The sequence below is a fragment of the Lampetra fluviatilis genome, chromosome 41 (assembly GCF_964198595.1).
Source record: "Lampetra fluviatilis chromosome 41, kcLamFluv1.1, whole genome shotgun sequence".
NCBI lineage: Eukaryota > Metazoa > Chordata > Hyperoartia > Petromyzontiformes > Petromyzontidae > Lampetra > Lampetra fluviatilis.
Window position 1 is genome coordinate 10,602,935 of NC_136315.1, and position 19,892 is coordinate 10,622,826.

General features: G+C 47.1%; 1 protein-coding gene across 1 annotated transcript in view; it reads right to left on the bottom strand.

Moving 5' to 3' along the window:
- CXCL14 (C-X-C motif chemokine ligand 14) overlaps nt 1-19,576 on the bottom strand; it is a 49,431-nt gene extending 29,855 nt beyond the window's left edge. Inside the window, exon 1 of the mRNA XM_078875595.1 lies at nt 19,308-19,576. Within this exon, the coding sequence (XP_078731721.1) occupies nt 19,308-19,383 (76 nt within the window). The 5' untranslated portion in view covers nt 19,384-19,576. The remainder of the gene's footprint in view (nt 1-19,307) is intronic.
- Between the last annotated feature and the right edge of the window lie 316 nt (nt 19,577-19,892).

Genomic DNA, 19,892 nt, shown 5'->3' on the forward strand with positions numbered 1-19,892 from the left:
GTCACAGAGAGTTGTGAGAGTCACAGAGAGTTGTGAGGTTCACAGATAGTTGTGAGAGTCACAGAGAGTTGTGAGAGTCACAGAGAGTTGTGAGGTTCACAGAGAGTTGTGAGGTTCACAGAGAGTTGTGAGAGTCACAGAAAATTGTGAGGTTCACAGAGAGTTGTGAGAGTCAGAGAGTTGTGAGAGTCACAAAGAGTTGTGAGGTTCACAGAGAGTTGTGAGAGTCACAGAGAGTTGTGAGTCACAGAGAGTTGTGAGAGTCACAGAGAGTTGTGAGTCACAGAGAGTTGTGAGAGTCACAGAGAGTTGTGAGTCACAGAGTTGTGAGAGTCACAGAGAGTTGTGAGTCACAGAGAGTTGTGAGAGTCACAGAGAGTTGTGAGGTTCACAGAGAGTTGTGAGGTTCACAGAGAGTTGTGAGAGTCACAGATAGTTGTGAGAGTCACAGAGAGTTGTGAGGTTCACAGAGAGTTGTAGAGTCACAGAGAGTTGTGAGAGTCACAGAGAGTTGTGAGAGTCACAGAGAGTTGTGAGAGTCACAGAGAGTTGTGAGAGTCACAGAGAGTTGTGAGGTTCACAGAGAGTTGTGAGTCACAGAGAGTTGTGAGAGTCACAGAGAGTTGTGAGTCACAGAGAGTTGTGTGAGTCACAGAGAGTTGTGAGTCACAGAGAGTTGTGAGAGTCACAGAGAGTTGTGAGTCACAGAGAGTTGTGAGAGTCACAGAGAGTTGTGAGTCACAGAGAGTTGTGAGAGTCACAGAGAGTTGTGAGTCCCAGAGAGGTGTGAGAGTCACAGAGAGTTGTGAGTCACAGAGAGTTGTGAGAGTCACAGAGAGTTGTGAGGTTCACAGAGAGTTGTGAGAGTCACAGAGAGTTGTGAGGTTCACAGAGAGTTGTGAGAGTCACAGAGAGTTGTGAGGTTCACAGAGAGTTGTGAGAGTCACAGAGAGTTGTGATTCACAGAGAGTTGTGAGAGTCACAGAGAGTTGTGAGAGTCACATAGAGTGGTGAGAGTCACAGAGAGTTGTGAGAGTCACAGAGAGTTGTGAGAGTCACAGAGAGTTGTGAGGTTCACAGAGAGTTGTGAGGTTCACAGAGAGTTGTGAGAGTCACAGAGAATTGTGAGAGTCACAGAGAGTTGTGAGGTTCACAGATAGTTGTGAGGTTCACAGAGAGTTGTGAGAGTCACAGAGAGTTGTGAGGTTCACAGAGAGTTGTGAGAGTCACAGAGAGTTGTGAGAGTCACAGAGAGTTGTGAGAGTCACAGAGAGTTGTGAGAGTCACAGAGAGTTGTGAGGTTCACAGAGAGTTGTGAGAGTCACAGAGAGTTGTGAGTCACAGAGAGTTGTGAGAGTCACAGAGAGCTGTGAGTCACAGAGAGTTGTGAGAGTCACAGAGAGTTGTGAGAGTCACAGAGAGTTGTGAGGTTCACAGAGAGTTGTGAGGTTCACAGAGAGTTGTGAGAGTCACAGAGAATTGTGAGAGTCACAGAGAGTTGTGAGGTTCACAGATAGTTGTGAGGTTCACAGAGAGTTGTGAGAGTCACAGAGAGTTGTGAGTCACAGAGAGTTGTGAGAGTCACAGAGAGTTGTGAGGTTCACAGAGAGTTGTGAGAGTCACAGAGAGTTGTGAGGTTCACAAAGAGTTGTGAGAGTCACAGAGAGTTGTGAGAGTCACAGAGAGTGGTGAGAGTCACAGAGAGTTGTGAGAGTCACAGAGAGTTGTGAGAGTCACAGAGAGTTGTGAGAGTCACAGAGAGTGGTGAGAGTCACAGAGAGTTGTGATTCACAGAGAGTTGTGAGAGTCACAGAGAGTTGTGAGAGTCGCAGAGAGTGGTGAGAGTCACAGAGAGTTGTGAGAGTCACAGAGAGTTGTGAGAGTCACAGAGAGTTGTGAGGTTCACAGAGAGTTGTGAGGTTCACAGAGAGTTGTGAGAGTCACAGAGAATTGTGAGAGTCACAGAGAGTTGTGAGGTTCACAGATAGTTGTGAGGTTCACAGAGAGTTGTGAGAGTCACAGAGAGTTGTCAGGTTCACAGAGAGTTGTGAGGTTCACAGAGAGTTGTGAGAGTCACAGAGAGTTGTGAGGTTCACAGAGAGTTGTGAGAGTCACAGAGAGTTGTGAGAGTCACAGAGAGTTGTGAGAGTCACATTTAGTTGTGAGAGTCACAGAGAGTTGTGAGTCACAGAGAGTTGTGAGAGTCACAGAGAGTTGTGAGAGTCACAGAGAGTTGTGAGAGTCACAGAGAGTTGTGAGAGTCACAGAGAGTCGTGAGGTTCACAGAGAGTTGTGAGAGTCACAGAGAGTTGTGAGAGTCACAGAGAATTGTGAGAGTCACAGAGAGTTGTGAGGTTCACAGAGAGTTGTGAGAGTCACAGAGAGTTGTGAGAGTCACAGAGAGTTGTGAGAGTCACAGAGAGTTGTGGGAGTCAGAGAGTTGTGAGAGTCACAGAGAGTTGTGGGAGTCACAGAGAGTTGTGAGGTTCACAGAGAGTTGTGAGAGTCACAGAGAGTTGTGAGAGTCACAGAGAGTTGTGAGAGTCACAGAGAGTTGTGAGGTTCACAGATAGTTGTGAGAGTCACAGAGAGTTGTGAGAGTCACAGAGAGTTGTGAGGTTCACAGAGAGTTGTGAGGTTCACAGAGAGTTGTGAGAGTCACAGAAAATTGTGAGGTTCACAGAGAGTTGTGAGAGTCAGAGAGTTGTGAGAGTCACAAAGAGTTGTGAGGTTCACAGAGAGTTGTGAGAGTCACAGAAAGTTGTGAGGTTCACAGAGAGTTGTGAGAGTCACAGAGAGTTGTGAGAGTCACAGAAAGTTGTGAGGTTCACAGAGAGTTGTGAGAGTCACAGAGAGTTGTGAGTCACAGAGAGTTGTGAGAGTCACAGAGAGTTGTGAGTCACAGAGAGTTGTGAGAGTCACAGAGAGTTGTGAGTCACATAGAGTTGTGAGAGTCACAGAGAGTTGTGAGTCACAGAGAGTTGTGAGAGTCACAGAGAGTTGTGAGGTTCACAGAGAGTTGTGAGGTTCACAGAGAGTTGTGAGAGTCACAGATAGTTGTGAGAGTCACAGAGAGTTGTGAGGTTCACAGAGAGTTGTAGAGTCACAGAGAGTTGTGAGAGTCACAGAGAGTTGTGAGAGTCACAGAGAGTTGTGAGAGTCACAGAGAGTTGTGAGAGTCACAGAGAGTTGTGAGGTTCACAGAGAGTTGTGAGTCACAGAGAGTTGTGAGAGTCACAGAGAGTTGTGAGTCACAGAGAGTTGTGTGAGTCACAGAGAGTTGTGAGTCACAGAGAGTTGTGAGAGTCACAGAGAGTTGTGAGTCACAGAGAGTTGTGAGAGTCACAGAGAGTTGTGAGTCACAGAGAGTTGTGAGAGTCACAGAGAGTTGTGAGTCCCAGAGAGTTGTGAGAGTCACAGAGAGTTGTGAGTCACAGAGAGTTGTGAGAGTCACAGAGAGTTGTGAGGTTCACAGAGAGTTGTGAGAGTCACAGAGAGTTGTGAGGTTCACAGAGAGTTGTGAGAGTCACAGAGAGTTGTGAGGTTCACAGAGAGTTGTGAGAGTCACAGAGAGTTGTGATTCACAGAGAGTTGTGAGAGTCACAGAGAGTTGTGAGAGTCACATAGAGTGGTGAGAGTCACAGAGAGTTGTGAGAGTCACAGAGAGTTGTGAGAGTCACAGAGAGTTGTGAGGTTCACAGCGAGTTGTGAGGTTCACAGAGAGTTGTGAGAGTCACAGAGAATTGTGAGAGTCACAGAGAGTTGTGAGGTTCACAGATAGTTGTGAGGTTCACAGAGAGTTGTGAGAGTCACAGAGAGTTGTGAGGTTCACAGAGAGTTGTGAGAGTCACAGAGAGTTGTGAGAGTCACAGAGAGTTGTGAGTCACAGAGAGTTGTGAGAGTCACAGAGAGTTGTGAGGTTCACAGAGAGTTGTGAGAGTCACAGAGAGTTGTGAGGTTCACAAAGAGTTGTGAGAGTCACAGAGAGTTGTGAGAGTCACAGAGAGTGGTGAGAGTCACAGAGAGTTGTGAGAGTCACAGAGAGTTGTGAGAGTCACAGAGAGTTGTGAGAGTCACAGAGAGTGGTGAGAGTCACAGAGAGTTGTGATTCACAGAGAGTTGTGAGAGTCACAGAGAGTTGTGAGAGTCACAGAGAGTGGTGAGAGTCACAGAGAGTTGTGAGAGTCACAGAGAGTTGTGAGAGTCACAGAGAGTTGTGAGGTTCACAGAGAGTTGTGAGGTTCACAGAGAGTTGTGAGAGTCACAGAGAATTGTGAGAGTCACAGAGAGTTGTGAGGTTCACAGATAGTTGTGAGGTTCACAGAGAGTTGTGAGAGTCACAGAGAGTTGTGAGGTTCACAGAGAGTTGTGAGGTTCACAGAGAGTTGTGAGAGTCACAGAGAGTTGTGAGGTTCACAGAGAGTTGTGAGAGTCACAGAGAGTTGTGAGAGTCACAGAGAGTTGTGAGAGTCACATTTAGTTGTGAGAGTCACAGAGAGTTGTGAGTCACAGAGAGTTGTGAGAGTCACAGAGAGTTGTGAGAGTCACAGAGAGTTGTGAGAGTCACAGAGAGTTGTGAGAGTCACAGAGAGTCGTGAGGTTCACAGAGAGTTGTGAGAGTCACAGAGAGTTGTGAGAGTCACAGAGAATTGTGAGAGTCACAGAGAGTTGTGAGGTTCACAGAGAGTTGTGAGAGTCACAGAGAGTTGTGAGAGTCACAGAGAGTTGTGAGAGTCACAGAGAGTTGTGAGGTTCACAGAGAGTTGTGAGAGTCACAGAGAGTTGTGAGAGTCACAAAGAGTTGTGAGAGTCACAGAGAGTTGTGAGGTTCACAGAGAGTTGTGAGAGTCACAGATAGTTGTGAGAGTCACAGAGAGTTGTGAGAGTCACAGAGAGTTGTGAGGTTCACAGAGAGTTGTGAGGTTCACAGAGAGTTGTGAGAGTCACAGAAAGTTGTGAGGTTCACAGAGAGTTTTGAGAGTCAGAGAGTTGTGAGAGTCACAAAGAGTTGTGAGGTTCACAGAGAGTTGTGAGAGTCACAGATAGTTGTGAGAGTCACAGAAAGTTGTGAGGTTCACAGAGAGTTGTGAGAGTCACAGAGAGTTGTGAGAGTCACAGAAAGTTGTGAGGTTCACAGAGAGTTGTGAGAGTCACAGAGAGTTGTGAGTCACAGAGAGTTGTGAGAGTCACAGAGAATTGTGAGTCACATATAGTTGTGAGAGTCACAGAGAGTTGTGAGTCACAGAGAGTTGTGAGAGTCACAGAGAGTTGTGAGGTTCACAGAGAGTTGTGAGGTTCACAGAGAGTTGTGAGAGTCACAGAGAGTTGTGAGGCTCACAGAGAGTTGTAGAGTCACAGAGAGTTGTGAGAGTCACAGAGAGTTGTGAGAGTCACAGAGAGTTGTGAGAGTCACAGAGAGTTGTGAGAGTCACAGAGAGTTGTGAGGTTCACAGAGAGTTGTGAGTCACAGAGAGTTGTGAGAGTCACAGAGAGTTGTGAGTCACAGAGAGTTGTGTGAGTCACAGAGAGTTGTGAGTCACAGAGAGTTGTGAGAGTCACAGAGAGTTGTGAGTCACAGAGAGTTGTGAGAGTCACAGAGAGTTGTGAGTCACAGAGAGTTGTGAGAGTCACAGAGAGTTGTGAGTCCCAGAGAGTTGTGAGAGTCACAGAGAGTTGTGAGTCACAGAGAGTTGTGAGAGTCACAGAGAGTTGTGAGGTTCACAGAGAGTTGTGAGGTTCACAGAGAGTTGTGAGTCACAGAGAGTTGTGAGAGTCACAGAGAGTTGTGAGAGTCACAGAGAGTTGTGAGTCACAGAGAGTTGTGAGAGTCACAGAGAGTTGTGAGGTTCACAGAGAGTTGTGAGAGTCACAGAGAGTTGGGAGGTTCACAAAGAGTTGTGAGAGTCACAGAGAGTTGTGATTCACAGAGAGTTGTGAGAGTCACAGAGAGTTGTGAGAGTCACATAGAGTGGTGAGAGTCACAGAGAGTTGTGAGAGTCACAGAGAGTTGTGAGAGTCACAGAGAGTTGTGAGGTTCACAGAGAGTTGTGAGGTTCACAGAGAGTTGTGAGATTCACAGAGAGTTGTGAGATTCACAGAGTTGTGAGATTCACAGAGAGTTGTGAGAGTCACAGAGAGTTGTGAGAGTCACAGAGAGTTGTGAGAGTCACAGAGAGTTGTGAGATTCACAGAGAGTTGTGAGAGTCACAAAGAGTTGTGAGGTTCACAGAGAGTGGTGAGAGTCACAGAGCGTTGTGAGAGTCACAGAGAGTGGTGAGAGTCACAAAGAGTTGTGAGAGTCACAGAGAATTGTGAGTCACAGAGAGTTGTGAGAGTCACAGAGAGTGGTGAGAGTCACAGAGAGTTGTGAGAGTCACAGAGAATTGTGAGTCACAGAGAGTTGTGAGAGTCACAGAGAGTTGTGAGATTCACAGAGAGTTGTGAGAGTCACAGAGCGTTTGTGAGAGTCACAGAGAGTGGTGAGAGTCACAAAGAGTTGTGCGAGTCACAGATAATTGTGAGTCACAGAGAGTTGTGAGAGTCACAGAGAGTGGTGAGAGTCACAGAGAGTTGTGAGAGTCACAGAGAATTGTGAGTCACAGAGAGTTGTGAGAGTCACAGAGAGTTGTGAGATTCACAGAGAGTTGTGAGATTCACAGAGTTGTGAGATTCACAGAGAGTTGTGAGAGTCACAGAGAGTTGTGAGAGTCACAGAGAGTTGTGAGAGTCACAGAGAGTTGTGAGATTCACAGAGAGTTGTGAGAGTCACAGAGAGTTGTGAGGTTCACAGAGAGTTGTGAGGTTCACAGAGAGTTGTGAGAGTCACAGAGAGTTGTGAGAGTCACAGAGAGTTGTGAGAGTCACAGAGAGTTGTGAGAGTCACAGAGAGTTGTGAGAGTCACAGAGAGTTGTGAGAGTCACAGAGAATTGTGAGGTTCACAGAGAGTTGTGAGTCACAGAGAGTTGTGAGAGTCACAGAGAGTTGTGAGGTTCACAGAGAGTTGTGAGAGTCACAGAGAGTTGGGAGGTTCACAAAGAGTTGTGAGAGTCACAGAGAGTTGTGATTCACAGAGAGTTGTGAGAGTCACAGAGAGTTGTGAGAGTCACATAGAGTGGTGAGAGTCACAGAGAGTTGTGAGAGTCACAGAGAGTTGTGAGAGTCACAGAGAGTTGTGAGGTTCACAGAGAGTTGTGAGGTTCACAGAGAGTTGTGAGAGTCACAGAGAATTGTGAGAGTCACAGAGAGTTGTGAGGTTCACAGAGAGTTGTGAGGTTCACAGAGAGTTGTGAGAGTCACAGAGAGTTGTGAGGTTCACAGAGAGTTGTGAGAGTCACAGAGAGTTGGGAGGTTCACAAAGAGTTGTGAGAGTCACAGAGAGTTGTGATTCACAGAGAGTTGTGAGAGTCACAGAGAGTTGTGAGAGTCACATAGAGTGGTGAGAGTCAGAGAGTTGTGAGAGTCACAGAGAGTTGTGAGAGTCACAGAGAGTTGTGAGGTTCACAGAGAGTTGTGAGGTTCACAGAGAGTTGTGAGAGTCACAGAGAGTTGTGAGAGTCACATTTAGTTGTGAGAGTCACAGAGAGTTGTGAGTCACAGAGAGTTGTGAGAGTCACAGAGAGTTGTGAGAGTCACAGAGAGTTGTGAGAGTCACAGAGAGTTGTGAGAGTCACAGAGAGTCGTGAGGTTCACAGAGAGTTGTGAGAGTCACAGAGAGTTGTGAGAGTCACAGAGAATTGTGAGAGTCACAGAGAGTTGTGAGGTTCACAGAGAGTTGTGAGAGTCACAGAGAGTTGTGAGAGTCACAGAGAGTTGTGAGAGTCACAGAGAGTTGTGAGGTTCACAGAGAGTTGTGAGAGTCACAGAGAGTTGTGAGAGTCACAGAGAGTTGTGAGGTTCACAGAGAGTTGTGAGAGTCACAGATAGTTGTGAGAGTCACAGAGAGTTGTGAGAGTCACAGAGAGTTGTGAGGTTCACAGAGAGTTGTGAGGTTCACAGAGAGTTGTGAGAGTCACAGAAAGTTGTGAGGTTCACAGAGAGTTGTGAGAGTCAGAGAGTTGTGAGAGTCACAAAGAGTTGTGAGGTTCACAGAGAGTTGTGAGAGTCACAGATAGTTGTGAGAGTCACAGAAAGTTGTGAGGTTCACAGAGAGTTGTGAGAGTCACAGAGAGTTGTGAGAGTCACAGAAAGTTGTGAGGTTCACAGAGAGTTGTGAGAGTCACAGAGAGTTGTGAGTCACAGAGAGTTGTGAGAGTCACAGAGAATTGTGAGTCACATATAGTTGTGAGAGTCACAGAGAGTTGTGAGTCACAGAGAGTTGTGAGAGTCACAGAGAGTTGTGAGGTTCACAGAGAGTTGTGAGGTTCACAGAGAGTTGTGAGAGTCACAGAGAGTTGTGAGGTTCACAGAGAGTTGTAGAGTCACAGAGAGTTGTGAGAGTCACAGAGAGTTGTGAGAGTCACAGAGAGTTGTGAGAGTCACAGAGAGTTGTGAGAGTCACAGAGAGTTGTGAGGTTCACAGAGAGTTGTGAGTCACAGAGAGTTGTGAGAGTCACAGAGAGTTGTGAGTCACAGAGAGTTGTGTGAGTCACAGAGAGTTGTGAGTCACAGAGAGTTGTGAGAGTCACAGAGAGTTGTGAGTCACAGAGAGTTGTGAGAGTCACAGAGAGTTGTGAGTCACAGAGAGTTGTGTGAGTCACAGAGAGTTGTGAGTCACAGAGAGTTGTGAGAGTCACAGAGAGTTGTGAGTCACAGAGAGTTGTGAGAGTCACAGAGAGTTGTGAGTCACAGAGAGTTGTGAGAGTCACAGAGAGTTGTGAGTCCCAGAGAGTTGTGAGAGTCACAGAGAGTTGTGAGTCACAGAGAGTTGTGAGAGTCACAGAAAGTTGTGAGGTTCACAGAGAGTTGTGAGAGTCACAGAGAGTTGTGAGAGTCACAGAAAGTTGTGAGGTTCACAGAGAGTTGTGAGAGTCACAGAGAGTTGTGAGTCACAGAGAGTTGTGAGAGTCACAGAGAATTGTGAGTCACATATAGTTGTGAGAGTCACAGAGAGTTGTGAGTCACAGAGAGTTGTGAGAGTCACAGAGAGTTGTGAGGTTCACAGAGAGTTGTGAGGTTCACAGAGAGTTGTGAGAGTCACAGAGAGTTGTGAGGTTCACAGAGAGTTGTAGAGTCACAGAGAGTTGTGAGAGTCACAGAGAGTTGTGAGAGTCACAGAGAGTTGTGAGAGTCACAGAGAGTTGTGAGAGTCACAGAGAGTTGTGAGGTTCACAGAGAGTTGTGAGTCACAGAGAGTTGTGAGAGTCACAGAGAGTTGTGAGTCACAGAGAGTTGTGTGAGTCACAGAGAGTTGTGAGTCACAGAGAGTTGTGAGAGTCACAGAGAGTTGTGAGTCACAGAGAGTTGTGAGAGTCACAGAGAGTTGTGAGTCACAGAGAGTTGTGTGAGTCACAGAGAGTTGTGAGTCACAGAGAGTTGTGAGAGTCACAGAGAGTTGTGAGTCACAGAGAGTTGTGAGAGTCACAGAGAGTTGTGAGTCACAGAGAGTTGTGAGAGTCACAGAGAGTTGTGAGTCCCAGAGAGTTGTGAGAGTCACAGAGAGTTGTGAGTCACAGAGAGTTGTGAGAGTCACAGAGAGTTGTGAGGTTCACAGAGAGTTGTGAGGTTCACAGAGAGTTGTGAGTCACAGAGAGTTGTGAGAGTCACAGAGAGTTGTGAGAGTCACAGAGAGTTGTGAGTCACAGAGAGTTGTGAGAGTCACAGAGAGTTGTGAGGTTCACAGAGAGTTGTGAGAGTCACAGAGAGTTGGGAGGTTCACAAAGAGTTGTGAGAGTCACAGAGAGTTGTGATTCACAGAGAGTTGTGAGAGTCACAGAGAGTTGTGAGAGTCACATAGAGTGGTGAGAGTCACAGAGAGTTGTGAGAGTCACAGAGAGTTGTGAGAGTCACAGAGAGTTGTGAGGTTCACAGAGAGTTGTGAGGTTCACAGAGAGTTGTGAGATTCACAGAGAGTTGTGAGATTCACAGAGTTGTGAGATTCACAGAGAGTTGTGAGAGTCACAGAGAGTTGTGAGAGTCACAGAGAGTTGTGAGAGTCACAGAGAGTTGTGAGATTCACAGAGAGTTGTGAGAGTCACAAAGAGTTGTGAGGTTCACAGAGAGTGGTGAGAGTCACAAAGAGTTGTGAGAGTCACAGAGAGTTGTGAGTCACAGAGAGTTGTGAGTCACAGAGAGTTGTGAGAGTCACAGAGAGTTGTGAGAGTCACAAAGAGTTGTGAGAGTCACAGAGAGTGGTGAGAGTCACAAAGAGTTGTGAGAGTCACAGAGAATTGTGAGTCACAGAGAGTTGTGAGAGTCACAGAGAGTGGTGAGAGTCACAGAGAGTGGTGAGAGTCACAAAGAGTTGTGCGAGTCACAGAGAATTGTGAGTCACAGAGAGTTGTGAGAGTCACAGAGAGTGGTGAGAGTCACAGAGAGTTGTGAGAGTCACAGAGAATTGTGAGTCACAGAGAGTTGTGAGAGTCACAGAGAGTTGTGAGATTCACAGAGAGTTGTGAGATTCACAGAGTTGTGAGATTCACAGAGAGTTGTGAGAGTCACAGAGAGTTGTGAGAGTCACAGAGAGTTGTGAGAGTCACAGAGAGTTGTGAGATTCACAGAGAGTTGTGAGAGTCACAGAGAGTTGTGAGAGTCACAGAGAGTTGTGAGGTTCACAGAGAGTTGTGAGGTTCACAGAGAGTTGTGAGAGTCACAGAGAGTTGTGAGAGTCACAGAGAGTTGTGAGAGTCACAGAGAGTTGTGAGAGTCACAGAGAGTTGTGAGAGTCACAGAGAGTTGTGAGAGTCACAGAGAATTGTGAGGTTCACAGAGAGTTGTGAGTCACAGAGAGTTGTGAGAGTCACAGAGAGTTGTGAGGTTCACAGAGAGTTGTGAGAGTCACAGAGAGTTGGGAGGTTCACAAAGAGTTGTGAGAGTCACAGAGAGTTGTGATTCACAGAGAGTTGTGAGAGTCACAGAGAGTTGTGAGAGTCACATAGAGTGGTGAGAGTCACAGAGAGTTGTGAGAGTCACAGAGAGTTGTGAGAGTCACAGAGAGTTGTGAGGTTCACAGAGAGTTGTGAGGTTCACAGAGAGTTGTGAGAGTCACAGAGAATTGTGAGAGTCACAGAGAGTTGTGAGGTTCACAGAGAGTTGTGAGGTTCACAGAGAGTTGTGAGAGTCACAGAGAGTTGTGAGGTTCACAGAGAGTTGTGAGAGTCACAGAGAGTTGTGAGAGTCACAGAGAGTTGTGAGAGTCACAGATAGTTGTGAGAGTCACAGAGAGTTGTGAGTCACAGAGAGTTGTGAGAGTCACAGAGAGTTGTGAGAGTCACAGAGAGTTGTGAGAGTCACAGAGAGTTGTGAGAGTCACAGAGAGTTGTGAGAGTCACATAGAGTTGTGAGGTTCACAGAGAGTTGTGAGAGTCACAGAGAGTTGTGAGAGTCACAGAGAATTGTGAGAGTCACAGAGAGTTGTGAGGTTCACAGAGAGTTGTGAGAGTCACAGAGAGTTGTGAGAGTCACAGAGAGTTGTGAGAGTCACAGAGAGTTGTGAGGTTCACAGAGAGTTGTGAGAGTCACAGAGAGTTGTGAGAGTCACAAAGAGTTGTGAGAGTCACAGAGAGTTGTGAGGTTCACAGAGAGTTGTGAGAGTCACAGAAAGTTGTGAGGTTCACAGAGAGTTGTGAGGTTCACAGAGAGTTGTGAGAGTCAGAGAGTTGTGAGAGTCACAAAGAGTTGTGAGGTTCACAGAGAGTTGTGAGAGTCACAGAGAGTTGTGAGTCACAGAGAGTTGTGAGAGTCAGAGAGTTGTGAGAGTCACAGAAAGTTGTGAGGTTCACAGAGAGTTGTGAGAGTCACAGAGAGTTGTGAGAGTCACAGAAAGTTGTGAGGTTCACAGAGAGTTGTGAGAGTCACAGAGAGTTGTGAGTCACAGAGAGTTGTGAGAGTCACAGAGAGTTGTGAGTCACAGAGAGTTGTGAGAGTCACAGAGAGTTGTGAGTCACATAGAGTTGTGAGAGTCACAGAGAGTTGTGAGTCACAGAGAGTTGTGAGAGTCACAGAGAGTTGTGAGGTTCACAGAGAGTTGTGAGGTTCACAGAGAGTTGTGAGAGTCACAGATAGTTGTGAGAGTCACAGAGAGTTGTGAGGTTCACAGAGAGTTGTAGAGTCACAGAGAGTTGTGAGAGTCACAGAGAGTTGTGAGAGTCACAGAGAGTTGTGAGAGTCACAGAGAGTTGTGAGAGTCACAGAGAGTTGTGAGAGTCACAGAGAGTTGTGAGGTTCACAGAGAGTTGTGAGTAACAGAGAGTTGTGAGAGTCACAGAGAGTTGTGAGTCACAGAGAGTTGTGTGAGTCACAGAGAGTTGTGAGTCACAGAGAGTTGTGAGAGTCACAGAGAGTTGTGAGTCACAGAGAGTTGTGAGAGTCACAGAGAGTTGTGAGTCACAGAGAGTTGTGAGAGTCACAGAGAGTTGTGAGTCCCAGAGAGTTGTGAGAGTCACAGAGAGTTGTGAGTCACAGAGAGTTGTGAGAGTCACAGAGAGTTGTGAGGTTCACAGAGAGTTGTGAGAGTCACAGAGAGTTGTGAGGTTCACAGAGAGTTGTGAGAGTCACAGAGAGTTGTGAGGTTCACAGAGAGTTGTGAGAGTCACAGAGAGTTGTGATTCACAGAGAGTTGTGAGAGTCACAGAGAGTTGTGAGAGTCACATAGAGTGGTGAGAGTCACAGAGAGTTGTGAGAGTCACAGAGAGTTGTGAGAGTCACAGAGAGTTGTGAGGTTCACAGAGAGTTGTGAGGTTCACAGAGAGTTGTGAGAGTCACAGAGAATTGTGAGAGTCACAGAGAGTTGTGAGGTTCACAGATAGTTGTGAGGTTCACAGAGAGTTGTGAGAGTCACAGAGAGTTGTGAGGTTCACAGAGAGTTGTGAGAGTCACAGAGAGTTGTGAGAGTCACAGAGAGTTGTGAGTCACAGAGAGTTGTGAGAGTCACAGAGAGTTGTGAGGTTCACAGAGAGTTGTGAGAGTCACAGAGAGTTGTGAGGTTCACAAAGAGTTGTGAGAGTCACAGAGAGTTGTGATTCACAGAGAGTTGTGAGAGTCACAGAGAGTTGTGAGAGTCACAGAGAGTGGTGAGAGTCACAGAGAGTTGTGAGAGTCACAGAGAGTTGTGAGAGTCACAGAGAGTTGTGAGGTTCACAGAGAGTTGTGAGGTTCACAGATAGTTGTGAGAGTCACAGAGAATTGTGAGAGTCACAGAGAGTTGTGAGGTTCACAGATAGTTGTGAGGTTCACAGAGAGTTGTGAGAGTCACAGAGAGTTGTGAGGTTCACAGAGAGTTGTGAGGTTCACAGAGAGTTGTGAGAGTCACAGAGAGTTGTGAGGTTCACAGAGAGTTGTGAGAGTCACAGAGAGTTGTGAGAGTCACAGAGAGTTGTGAGAGTCACAGAGAGTTGTGAGTCACAGAGAGTTGTGAGAGTCACAGAGAGTTGTGAGAGTCACAGAGAGTTGTGAGAGTCACAGAGAGTTGTGAGAGTCACAGAGAGTCGTGAGGTTCACAGAGAGTTGTGAGAGTCACAGAGAGTTGTGAGAGTCACAGAGAATTGTGAGAGTCACAGAGAGTTGTGAGGTTCACAGAGAGTTGTGAGAGTCACAGAGAGTTGTGAGAGTCACAGAGAGTTGTGAGAGTCACAAAGAGTTGTGAGAGTCACAGAGAGTTGTGAGGTTCACAGAGAGTTGTGAGAGTCACATATAGTTGTGAGAGTCACAGAGAGTTGTGAGAGTCACAGAGAGTTGTGAGGTTCACAGAGAGTTGTGAGGTTCACAGAGAGTTGTGAGAGTCACAGAAAGTTGTGAGGTTCACAGAGAGTTGTGAGAGTCAGAGAGTTGTGAGAGTCACAAAGAGTTGTGAGGTTCACAGAGAGTTGTGAGAGTCACAGATAGTTGTGAGAGTCACAGAAAGTTGTGAGGTTCACAGAGAGTTGTGAGAGTCACAGAGAGTTGTGAGAGTCACAGAAAGTTGTGAGGTTCACAGAGAGTTGTGAGAGTCACAGAGAGTTGTGAGTCACAGAGAGTTGTGAGAGTCACAGAGAGTTGTGAGTCACATATAGTTGTGAGAGTCACAGAGAGTTGTGAGTCACAGAGAGTTGTGAGAGTCACAGAGAGTTGTGAGGTTCACAGAGAGTTGTGAGGTTCACAGAGAGTTGTGAGAGTCACAGATAGTTGTGAGAGTCACAGAGAGTTGTGAGGTTCACAGAGAGTTGTAGAGTCACAGAGAGTTGTGAGAGTCACAGAGAGTTGTGAGAGTCACAGAGAGTTGTGAGAGTCACAGAGAGTTGTGAGAGTCACAGAGAGTTGTGAGGTTCACAGAGAGTTGTGAGTCACAGAGAGTTGTGAGAGTCACAGAGAGTTGTGAGTCACAGAGAGTTGTGTGAGTCACAGAGAGTTGTGAGTCACAGAGAGTTGTGAGAGTCACAGAGAGTTGTGAGTCACAGAGAGTTGTGAGAGTCACAGAGAGTTGTGAGTCACAGAGAGTTGTGAGAGTCACAGAGAGTTGTGAGAGTCACAGAGAGTTGTGAGAGTCACAGAGAGTTGTGAGAGTCACAGAGAGTCGTGAGGTTCACAGAGAGTTGTGAGAGTCACAGAGTTGTGAGAGTCACAGAGAATTGTGAGAGTCACAGAGAGTTGTGAGGTTCACAGAGAGTTGTGAGAGTCACAGAGAGTTGTGAGAGTCACAGAGAGTTGTGAGAGTCACAGAGAGTTGTGAGGTTCACAGAGAGTTGTGAGAGTCACAGAGAGTTGTGAGAGTCACAAAGAGTTGTGAGAGTCACAGAGAGTTGTGAGGTTCACAGAGAGTTGTGAGAGTCACAGAGAGTTGTGAGAGTCACAGAGAGTTGTGAGGTTCACAGAGAGTTGTGAGGTTCACAGAGAGTTGTGAGAGTCACAGAAAGTTGTGAGGTTCACAGAGAGTTGTGAGAGTCAGAGAGTTGTGAGAGTCACAAAGAGTTGTGAGGTTCACAGAGAGTTGTGAGAGTCACAGAGAGTTGTGAGAGTCACAGAGAGTTGTGAGAGTCACAGAGAGTTGTGAGAGTCACAGAGAGTTGTGAGGTTCACAGAGAGTTGTGAGTCACAGAGAGTTGTGAGAGTCACAGAGAGTTGTGAGTCACAGAGAGTTGTGTGAGTCACAGAGAGTTGTGAGTCACAGAGAGTTGTGAGAGTCACAGAGAGTTGTGAGTCACAGAGAGTTGTGAGAGTCACAGAGAGTTGTGAGTCACAGAGAGTTGTGAGAGTCACAGAGAGTTGTGAGAGTCACAGAGAGTTGTGAGAGTCACAGAGAGTTGTGAGAGTCACAGCGAGTCGTGAGGTTCACAGAGAGTTGTGAGAGTCACAGAGAGTTGTGAGAGTCACAGAGAGTTGTGAGGTTCACAGAGAGTTGTGAGGTTCACAGAGAGTTGTGAGGTTCACAGAGAGTTGTGAGAGTCACAGAAAGTTGTGAGGTTCACAGAGAGTTGTGAGAGTCAGAGAGTTGTGAGAGTCACAAAGAGTTGTGAGGTTCACAGAGAGTTGTGAGAGTCACAGATAGTTGTGAGAGTCACAGAAAGTTGTGAGGTTCACAGAGAGTTGTGAGAGTCACAGAGAGTTGTGAGAGTCACAGAAAGTTGTGAGGTTCACAGAGAGTTGTGAGAGTCACAGAGAGTTGTGAGTCACAGAGAGTTGTGAGAGTCACAGAGAGTTGTGAGTCACATATAGTTGTGAGAGTCACAGAGAGTTGTGAGTCACAGAGAGTTGTGAGAGTCACAGAGAGTTGTGAGGTTCACAGAGAGTTGTGAGGTTCACAGAGAGTTGTGAGAGTCACAGATAGTTGTGAGAGTCACAGAGAGTTGTGAGGTTCACAGAGAGTTGTAGAGTCACAGAGAGTTGTGAGAGTCACAGAGAGTTGTGAGAGTCACAGAGAGTTGTGAGAGTCACAGAGAGTTGTGAGAGTCACAGAGAGTTGTGAGGTTCACAGAGAGTTGTGAGTCACAGAGAGTTGTGAGAGTCACAGAGAGTTGTGAGTCACAGAGAGTTGTGTGAGTCACAGAGAGTTGTGAGTCACAGAGAGTTGTGAGAGTCACAGAGAGTTGTGAGTCACAGAGAGTTGTGAGAGTCACAGAGAGTTGTGAGTCACAGAGAGTTGTGAGAGTCACAGAGAGTTGTGAGAGTCACAGAGAGTTGTGAGAGTCACAGAGAGTTGTGAGAGTCACAGAGAGTCGTGAGGTTCACAGAGAGTTGTGAGAGTCACAGAGTTGTGAGAGTCACAGAGAATTGTGAGAGTCACAGAGAGTTGTGAGGTTCACAGAGAGTTGTGAGAGTCACAGAGAGTTGTGAGAGTCACAGAGAGTTGTGAGAGTCACAGAGAGTTGTGAGGTTCACAGAGAGTTGTGAGAGTCACAGAGAGTTGTGAGAGTCACAAAGAGTTGTGAGAGTCACAGAGAGTTGTGAGGTTCACAGAGAGTTGTGAGAGTCACAGAGAGTTGTGAGAGTCACAGAGAGTTGTGAGGTTCACAGAGAGTTGTGAGGTTCACAGAGAGTTGTGAGAGTCACAGAAAGTTGTGAGGTTCACAGAGAGTTGTGAGAGTCAGAGAGTTGTGAGAGTCACAAAGAGTTGTGAGGTTCACAGAGAGTTGTGAGAGTCACAGAGAGTTGTGAGAGTCACAGAGAGTTGTGAGAGTCACAGAGAGTTGTGAGAGTCACAGAGAGTTGTGAGGTTCACAGAGAGTTGTGAGTCACAGAGAGTTGTGAGAGTCACAGAGAGTTGTGAGTCACAGAGAGTTGTGTGAGTCACAGAGAGTTGTGAGTCACAGAGAGTTGTGAGAGTCACAGAGAGTTGTGAGTCACAGAGAGTTGTGAGAGTCACAGAGAGTTGTGAGTCACAGAGAGTTGTGAGAGTCACAGAGAGTTGTGAGAGTCACAGAGAGTTGTGAGAGTCACAGAGAGTTGTGAGAGTCACAGCGAGTCGTGAGGTTCACAGAGAGTTGTGAGAGTCACAGAGAGTTGTGAGAGTCACAGAGAGTTGTGAGGTTCACAGAGAGTTGTGAGGTTCACAGAGAGTTGTGAGGTTCACAGAGAGTTGTGAGAGTCACAGAAAGTTGTGAGGTTCACAGAGAGTTGTGAGAGTCAGAGAGTTGTGAGAGTCACAAAGAGTTGTGAGGTTCACAGAGAGTTGTGAGAGTCACAGATAGTTGTGAGAGTCACAGAAAGTTGTGAGGTTCACAGAGAGTTGTGAGAGTCACAGAGAGTTGTGAGAGTCACAGAAAGTTGTGAGGTTCACAGAGAGTTGTGAGAGTCACAGAGAGTTGTGAGTCACAGAGAGTTGTGAGAGTCACAGAGAGTTGTGAGTCACATATAGTTGTGAGAGTCACAGAGAGTTGTGAGTCACAGAGAGTTGTGAGAGTCACAGAGAGTTGTGAGGTTCACAGAGAGTTGTGAGGTTCACAGAGAGTTGTGAGAGTCACAGATAGTTGTGAGAGTCACAGAGAGTTGTGAGGTTCACAGAGAGTTGTAGAGTCACAGAGAGTTGTGAGAGTCACAGAGAGTTGTGAGAGTCACAGAGAGTTGTGAGAGTCACAGAGAGTTGTGAGAGTCACAGAGAGTTGTGAGGTTCACAGAGAGTTGTGAGTCACAGAGAGTTGTGAGAGTCACAGAGAGTTGTGAGTCACAGAGAGTTGTGTGAGTCACAGAGAGTTGTGAGTCACAGAGAGTTGTGAGAGTCACAGAGAGTTGTGAGTCACAGAGAGTTGTGAGAGTCACAGAGAGTTGTGAGTCACAGAGAGTTGTGAGAGTCACAGAGAGTTGTGAGTCCCAGAGAGTTGTGAGAGTCACAGAGAGTTGTGAGTCACAGAGAGTTGTGAGAGTCACAGAGAGTTGTGAGGGTCACAGAGAGTTGTGAGGTTCACAGAGAGTTGTGAGGTTCACAGAGAGTTGTGAGTCACAGAGAGTTGTGAGAGTCACAGAGAGTTGTGAGGTTCACAGAGAGTGGTGAAAGTCACAGAGAGTTGTGAGAGTCACAGAGAGTTGTGAGGTTCACAGAGAGTTGTGAGAGTCACAGAGAGTTGTGAGAGTCACAGAGAGTTGTGAGGTTCACAGAGAGTTGTGAGGTTCACAAATAGTTGACATGTTCAGAATCAGAATATTGATTCATATCGGAGGAATCAGATGAGCTATAAAGCTCTTTTTAAAAGATGTCCAGTGGTGGTGGGTTAGAACATTACAACAACCAACGATACCAAAACACGTTAGGAGTGCAAATTATAAGATTGGTAAACAAAGCTCTAATGAAATACAAATAAAAGTGGACGATATTTTTTTTTTACCAGCTATTAGCCTCTTTTCCAGAAACGATCTCGCCACAAATGATAGCTCAACGAAGTGGCTTATCATTAAGTGGAAATTCACAGAAGCTAATTACAGTACTCCAAATCATCAAAACTGAGAGCTGTCATGTTAAGTTCACCGACGTCTGTCAACTTGACTGGGAGCTGCCATGTTAAGTTCACCGACGTCTTTCAACTTGACTGGGAGCTGCCATGTTAAGTTCACCGACGTATGTCAACTTGACAGCTGCCATGTTAAGTTCACCGACGTCTATCAACATTACTGAGAGCTGCCATGTTAAGTTCACCGACGACTGCCACCTTCAGCAGGACGATCGCGCGCAGCAGCAGAAGTCAACCTGGCGGTGGCTGCGTGCGAGAGCGTTTCATAAATGAATTTCACGTGCGAGTGTTTTATGAATGAATGCATTTCACGTGTGGTTTCATGAATGATACTCGTGTGTGAGTACACGTGAGTAGACACGCGTGTGTGACATGTGGGAGAGCGGAAGTCTAGCGCTGCGCTACGAACCCGGCAACCCGGGTTCGATTCCCGTTCACGGCCAACACCAGTGCCAATGATCTGGGCCTCCCCTAGATCGACTCAGCCTCGAATTAGTATCTGAGGTTGGTGTGTAGTAAACATCGCCACGTGGTTGCGCCCTTCATAGGTGCTACTCGCTAACAGCACTTGCCCCAACAGTCTGTTAATGCTATACGGGGTCTTTGTCTTTGTACACGCGTATGTGTGTGTGTACACGCGTGTGAGTGTGTACACGCGTGTGAGTGTGTACACGCGTGTGTGTACACGCGTGTGAGTGTGTACACGCGTGTGAGTGTGTACACGCGTGTGAGTGTGTACACGCGTGTGAGTGTGTACACGCGTGTGAGTGTGTACACGCGTGTGAGAGTGTACTCACCATACACCGCCTGGGTCACGTGTGCTCCGAGCACGAGTAGCACGAGGAACGCGGCCGCGGTTCCGCTCGGGGACATCGCGGGTGGCGTTGATTCGATGCGCAACCTGCGACCAGGAGCCCCCTTCCTCTTACCCGTGCCGCTACTTTCCTCTTACCCGTGCCCCCTTTTCTCTAACCCGTGCCCCCTTCCTCTTAGCCGTGCCCCCTTCCTCTAACCCGTGCCACCTTCCTCTTACCCGTGCTGCTACTTTCCTCTTACCCGTGCTGCCTTCCTATTATCCGCGCTGCCACTTGAATTGCTGCTTCTGTGAGCGCGCGCAGCGTCTCTCTGCTCTCCCCCTTCGGCGCGCCGGACGGTAAAGCCGAGCGAGGAGGCGGGGTGATGGCGTGGGGGGAGGAGAGGGGGGAGGGAGGGCGATTGAGGGGGGGGGATAGGTGGAGGATGTGATGGGTGTGGGGTAACGTCATCGATGATTTAACGTCCCTCCTCCTCGTGGAGTGAATCAGTGTGAGCGTGTCAGTCAGTCGGTATGTGAGTCAGTGAGTGAGCGGTCGTGCAGAATTCCTATGGGGGGATCTTTGTAA